The sequence below is a fragment of the Aulostomus chinensis genome, chromosome 13 (genome assembly GCF_037954235.1).
Source record: "Aulostomus chinensis isolate RoL2024-O1b breed Wild chromosome 13, RoL_Achi_v1.0, whole genome shotgun sequence".
Lineage (NCBI taxonomy): Eukaryota > Metazoa > Chordata > Actinopteri > Syngnathiformes > Aulostomidae > Aulostomus > Aulostomus chinensis.
The window spans coordinates 4,764,387-4,771,729 of NC_141332.1; the positions used below are offsets into that span (position 1 = coordinate 4,764,387).

At 46.1% G+C, this 7,343-nt stretch overlaps 1 protein-coding gene across 1 annotated transcript; it reads left to right on the forward strand.

Annotated features, from left to right (window-relative positions):
• The first annotated feature begins 661 nt into the window (after positions 1 to 661).
• Positions 662 to 5,947, forward strand: slitrk4 (SLIT and NTRK-like family, member 4). The gene is made up of 2 exons (XM_086222806.1): positions 662 to 2,004; positions 3,172 to 5,947. Exons 1-2 carry the CDS (start codon positions 1,960 to 1,962, stop codon positions 5,803 to 5,805), a joined length of 2,679 nt encoding a protein of 892 aa, XP_086078932.1. The 5' UTR covers positions 662 to 1,959; the 3' UTR covers positions 5,806 to 5,947.
• Positions 5,948 to 7,343: the final 1,396 nt, after the last annotated feature.

Here is a 7,343-nt window from a genome sequence, read left to right on the forward strand (position 1 = left end):
CCTTTTCTCTTGCAGCCCCTCCGACTGCAGCACTCTGGAACAATAACTCCCTCTCCTCTCTCCGCTTTTCCTCAACTCTATTTAAAATGCCGCTCACAGGCGCGCTCCCATACCCGGTTTTACACACACACACACACACACACACACACACACACACACACACACACACAACAGAGCTTCTCCCTCCCTCTTTACAATCGGACCGCAGGGACGCACTCGGGCTGGGTCGCCTCAGTCAAACCCAACCGACGATTTGGCAGGTAACGCATTATCCCCCCCCCCCCCCCCCCAAAAAAAAGACAAAAAAAAAAGAAAAAAAAAAGAAAAAAAGAATCCTGTCTATTTCTCTCACACACACACGCTCCGATCTTGACGTCTGGAGGTTATCTTGATGCCTGCCAGTATTCAAATATCCGAAAATACACGATCAGAATCATTCGTCAGAAACACAGTTACTAAAGCGAAGAGCGGATCAGTTTCAGGGTCTGCGTGAGAAACCCCCCCCCCCCAACACACACACACACACACACACACACACACACACACACACACACACACACACCTCTCCCTTTCTCTGTCTCTCGCTCCCTCTCTTATCCACCCAACCCTCCCTCCTCCCCCTCCTCCCCCTCCACATCTCTGCATTCTCCTTCTCTGGTCGTGTAGGAAGCTCAGTGAATGCGGCTGCGAGAGGAGCGACTCTACTTCTGCGCCTGACACGGATACGGTTCTGTCTGACAGGGAGGACGCTTGCTTCCCTCTCTCTTTTCGTCCCCTTTGCTTTCCTCTAACTGGATGGTTTAGGCTGTACAAACGCTAACATCCCCTCTCCAAGTTCATGTTGATTAGTTTTGTTTTTTTTCTTTTTCTCGGACTGATGGAAGCCAGAGGCAGCGCAGAGTTTCCAGCTCCTCACTCGCACCGCAGTGGACTAAAGGCTGAATAACTGCATTATTCATTTCTACATTCCGGTTTCTGTTGTCCTGAAATGTTTCTTTCTCCTTCTGCTTTTTTAATCTGGGAGAGGAGCTTTGATATCACCTCATGTCATCTTTTCACTTCAATTATTATTATTGTTATTATTATTTTTAATTTTTGCATTTGACTGGATGAAGGCTGAAATAAGCATTTCTTCTGCTGCTACCTGCAAACAGCCCAAGTGCTGGGGAGAAAAGAACGGGATTGCTCAGGATTAGAGCAAAGGACTGGATTCATGCACTGAATGGAAAATACCACACTCGTCTACGCGGGAGCTTCTACTGATGGGAACGTTTTGGCTGCTTTTGCCCTCTGAAGCATTATCCCAGTGCGCAACTTCAGCACTCCGGATCAATCCACACCAACCCGTATTTATTCGCTGGATCGTCGGAGGTTGCTGAGAAGAACTGAGAGCAGGCGCGCGCGGTTGGTCATCGTCCCTCATGAACCTCCAGCTTCTCATTGTTCTTCAGTAGACAGAAAAAATCCAAGAATGACAGACTTATTTCATCGCATCATCGACCGCCTTGTGTCCCCTTTCGCGCAGATGCGCCGGACGCGCATTCACGGTCTCTAAAAGCTTTCCGCCTCTCCCTGTCTCCTCGTTTCCCCCTCATCTCTCCCACTCACTCTAATGTGTCTCCCGGTCTCCCCCCCACCCTGCAAGCACATGAATACTCTCCCATGGAGGTAGTTCAACCACCGTGGGTGTCGAAGGATCAGAGGGGGGATTTTTCCAGGCACGGGGAGCCCGTCAGCAAGAGACGCATCGGCTGAAATAGGACCCCCCCCCCACCCCCCCTTCGGTCTTCACTGCACCCCCGACCTCCCCCATCCACCCCTGCGTGCTTGGCTTGGGTTGATATACAGTAGTCTGCATGGGGATCGGGTCTGGAGAAGCCTTGTTGCGCCCCCCGAACTGTCTGCGTTTCACTTCAGCTGGACGGACTTCATCCGCACGTCTCCATCTATGTCTCACCAATGCTGCCCCGCGTCTCCGAGGGGAGCCTACCACCTCAGTTTTGGGTAAGTCTCTCCCCCCCCCCCCCCCCACACACACACACACACACTGTAGTGCAATGATAGCCTAGTGCAGCCCTGCATTAAATCATGTCTGCATCAGGATTATAGGCCTACTGTTCAGTTTTTACTCCATCTGCTCGAAAGAGGTGTTGGTTTATTTCAGCAGTCTTTCTGGAGGTTGTAATTCCGTGGTGCATTAGGGAGATGTAGCCTGGTACGTTTTAATCAGCTTCAAAATATATAACTGTCATGAAGGGAGGATGGACTGCCTGTTGTTTTATGTTGTGTTCGAAGCTACTGTTTAGTTTATCTGGGTGTGCTTGAAAATAGAGAAAAGTGTGTATATATATCTATGGATAGATAGATAGATAAATAGATAGATAGATAGACATAGATTCATTACTCTATTTATTTTTCTTGCTGTATTTATTTGATGTCATTTTGGGAACACGGTTAACTGTGTGATAAATGCCTGCTGCTCAAACCATCTCAATATGTCAGCGTGGGCACAGTCCCAACTCTTTCTCGTCCCCCTGCTCTCACACTTGCTTTTCGAAGTAACCTGAATGTGCTGCTTAGTCGCACTGCCGCTGGCTTCAAACAAGACCCCCATGAAAAATAGAACTGCAGGCATTTGACTTTGATTATGTTGAATATGCTGAGAGCAGAAAAAAAATATAGTGGTGCTGCTGTCTGAGATATTTCCGGGGTGATTCTTCATGCCTTTGACAATTAGAACATGATGCCGAGACGTGCAGGAGCTCATGGGCTTGAGTTATTTCCCGAGCATATGTTATTTTTCCTGCAGTACAGATTTTGCAGCATCAAGCGTTTGTATCATTCATCACTGAAATGATTCCAGTGCAATGAGAGAGAAATAAGGATGTACGGAATGTCAATGTGAATATGGCTTGATAGTTTCGACTAAAATACAAATGATAATGATAAATATACCCAGCTTGCTCTAATTTAAAGAAGTGCTACAGGTTTAGTTTTAGGAATTACATTTAAATCAATATGAACTATAGATTTTGATGGTTTACTTTCTGTGTGTATGTGTGTGTCTGTGTGTGTGTTTGTGCTTTGTGTGTGTGTGGGCTTGCGTGGAAAATTTGTGCCTGGGTGTGTGAATGCTGGTGCGTGCACCTGTCCATTTTTCTCTCTCCAAAGGCTTCTAAATGGTTTTCTGGAGAAGGATTTCTAACTGGCGAGATGCTGCTCATACTCCTGCTGGCAGCCTTTTCTTCTTCCATCTCCAGCTCCCTCTCCTCCTCCCTCTCCTCGCCGTCCATGTCAGATGGACCCCCAATGGCAGACCCTTCTGCCTCGGATTTGATGGCCGAGACCTGCAGCGCCTGCTCCTGCATGTCGGTGGAAAATGTGCTGTACGTCAACTGTGAAAAGATCACCGTATATCGACCCACGCAGCTCATCCCACCAGCCTCGTCATTATACCACCTCAACTTCCAGAACAACTTCTTGATCATACTGTACCCCAACTCATTCCTCAACTTCACCCATGCTGTGTCACTGCAGCTGGGGAACAATAAACTGCAGAACATTGAAGGTGGGGCGTTCATGGGGATGAGCGCGTTGAAACAGCTGCACCTGAACAATAATGAGTTAAAGGTGCTGCGAGCAGACACTTTTCAAGGGATAGAAAACTTGGAGTACCTCCAGGCTGACTACAACTTGATCAAATACATTGAAAAGGGAGCATTTAATAAACTGCACAAGTTAAAGGTGCTGATCCTGAATGATAATCTCATACAGGCACTTCCCGACAACATATTTCGCTTTGCCTCCCTTACACACTTGGATATAAGAGGGAACAGGATCCAGAAACTTCCCTATTTAGGGGTTCTGGAGCACATTGGACGCATTGTAGAGCTGCAGCTGGACGACAACCCTTGGAATTGTACCTGTGACTTGGCACCTCTTAAGGCGTGGCTTGAAAACATGCCCTATAATATTTTTATTGGCGAGGCCATATGTGAAACACCAAGTGACTTGTATGGGAGACTCCTGAAAGAAACCAATAAACAGGAGCTCTGTCCCATGGGAACAGGAAGTGACTTTGATGTCAGGATGCCACCTGCACTACCGGATAATGGGCAGTCACCATCCAAAATGTCCCCGACCACTATGGCTCCCATAGCCACAAAAGCACCAAAAACCACTGACTCATCTAAAATTTATGGTAATGGCATTGTAGCTGGTTTACCCCCTTTTGGAAGAAATAGCCAGATTGGTTCCTTTCAGACACGGACCCCTCCATTGTTGTGTCCACAGCCTTGCAGCTGTAAAGCCCACCCATCTGACTTTGGCATTAGTGTCAGTTGTCAGGAGAGAAATATTAAAAATCTCGCTGATCTCATTCCCAAGCCCCCAAATGCCAAGAAACTCCATTTGAGTGGGAATTACATCCGTGACATCAGCCCAACCGATTTCCAAGGGTTTGAGGGTTTAGATTTGCTACATCTTGGTAGCAATCAAATTGTCACAGTCCAGAAAGGTGTGTTTGCTAACCTCACGAATCTGAGGAGGCTGTATCTGAATGGAAACCAACTTGAACAGTTGCACCCAGAGATGTTTCTGGGCCTGACAAACCTCCAGTATCTCTATTTGGAATACAATGCCATAAAGGAAATCTTAGCGGGCACATTTGACTCCATGCCAAATCTACAACTCCTGTATCTCAACAACAATGTTCTGCGAAGTCTCCCCGCTTATGTTTTTGCAGGGGTCTCTTTAGCGAGACTAAATCTGAAAAACAACCACTTCATGACCCTGCCAGTGAGTGGTGTCTTGGACCAGCTGCGGTCCTTGACCCAGATAGACCTGGAAGGGAACCCGTGGGAGTGCTCTTGCGATCTGGTAGCCCTCAAACTCTGGCTAGAGAAGCTAAGTGAAGGAGTGGCTGCCAAAGAGGTGAAATGTGCCTCTCCTGTCCAGTTCTCCAACATTGAACTGCGCCTCTTGAAAAACGAGATCCTGTGCCCTAAACTTATTGCAAGGCCACCATTTATTTTTACTAGCGCCACCCCGGTTTTGACCTCAGTGTCACCTGCTGGAGTTGGCAAAGCCCCACCAGGAGGGCCTGTGCCTCTCTCCATTATGATCCTCAGTATCCTTGTAGTGCTCATACTTACGGTGTTTGTGGCCTTCTGCCTTCTAGTCTTTGTCCTCAGACGAAATAAAAAACCAGTGGGCAGGCAGGAGGGGCTGGGCAATCAGGAGTGTGGCTCTATGTCACTGCAGCTCCGTCGACACAACCATAAATCAGGCAAAAAAGGCTCCATCCCAGGTGATGACTTGGGAGGGGAGACGTTCATCCCACAGACCATTGAACACATTGGTAAAAGCCACACCTGTGGGATCGGACGCTCTTCAGACCTGGATGCTGGCTTCAAGTTCGCAGACTCGCAGAGGCAGAAAATTATCCTCCGGAACAGTGCCGACAAGGATAAAGACTCGCTTTCCACCCTGGAGCGCAACAAGCGCCTCAGCACAATCGACGAACTGGAGGAGTTCCTTCCCAACCGAGAGCCCAGCATGTTCATCCAGAACTTCCTGGACAGCAAAAGAGATTTCAACAGTATAGGGATGGGCGGGTACGAGATTCGCTACCCAGAGAAAACGCTGGATAAAAAGATGAAGAAGTCATCACTGATAGGTGGGAACCACAGTAAAATCGTAGTGGAGCAAAGGAAAAGTGAGTATTATGAGCTGAAAGCCAAGCTCCAAGGAACGCCTGATTACCTGCAGGTGCTAGAAGAGCAGACTGCGCTGAGTAAAATGTAGGGATTGTTGTGTTTGGTTTAGTGCATTCATTACACAGACGACAAATTGAGACACACATATAGGCAGACAGACAGCCAAACACATCTGCTTTCTCTAGTTCTTTCTCCCCCTGTTGTCATGCACAGACACACATCTTTCAACCCCCAGATCTTTTGCTTTCTGCTCTCTTTCTCTTTCTGCAGCCAAGTGTCCACACACACACATACACACACACACACACACACACACACACACACACTCACACACACACACACTCACACACACACACTCCCACACACATATACAGCAAAAAAGTGCCTTCTTGAAATTATAAATGACCAATGCATAGATGGACTAAATGGCTCCACACTACAAAGCTATGACTAGAATCAGCGTGGATGTGTTTCACAGTAAAAGACCTTTGGATTATCCATGCCACATGTATGAATCCCACATACATATTACAGGACACCCTAAAATGCAACCAGGCAGTCGTAGTATGTTTTGCTGCTATTGAGATTGGTCATTCTTGTTGTTCTGGTCATTATTTTTCTCCTCCTTTCGTTCTATTTTTTCCTACCAAATCAAAAGGGTCTTGAAAACAGTGCTTGAGAATATACCGTACCTCGCAGTCTTCAACCCTCGTTATAAACGAGGAGGGCACCTTGGTTTTATTTTTTGCTCCAAAAAGTATCTAAGATCACTTCTTCTGGGATCAATTAGAAAGGATGACTAAATGGATGCTACTTTGCTTTTGTTTTTTTTTTCTCCAAATTTGCGGGGATATCTGTTTGCTCTTGGAGAAGCTCTCTGGAGTCGGCTGCAGACTCTGTGCCATCTTGTCTGGATTATACTACAGTAGCAGAACACCTGCTCTTTGCTGGGACACGAAACGGCTCCTTTTTTTTTTTGTTTGTTGTTGTTCATGGGAAGTCAAGGCAATGCGGAACTCTTTTGGGAATGATTTCATGACTTGTTTTCTTTGTGTAAAGAGCCATGTTAATATATTGTGTCTTCTAAATGGAGTTGTGTTTTCTCTTCAAGTTGCTACTTAAACTGTATGTTTTGGGTGAAATCGAACGGCACATACACTGTCAGAGGATATTGTTTCTTAAAAATGAAAAACCCAAGGATAAAAGAATACAAAGCTGCTTGCCATGTAAGCGTAATCTGGAATTTATTTTGTAAGTCTTACATTATTTGTATCAGTGGGACTGGTTTGTAAATTACAAGGAAAGAAAAAAACATCTACACACGCACATGCACACGCTGTACGATGGAGCATCATCATCAAGAGACTACACCCCAGAAATGTCAAAGCGACCGCTAATATAATTCATCAGTGACCCCCTACCCCTGTCAGCTCTCAATTCATAGTAAAAGAATTTAACTATATAGTTGATTTATTTTTCTATGCAGGGTTATTTAAAGAGTTATTGGTATTATTTAGAAAGAATAATACATCAAGAGGTGGAAGGACATTATTGAGTGACACATCCGAGCTAAATGAGGTCACAGGAAGTGACTACTGAGTTGTTTGAGGGGTTTTCATTTCTCTC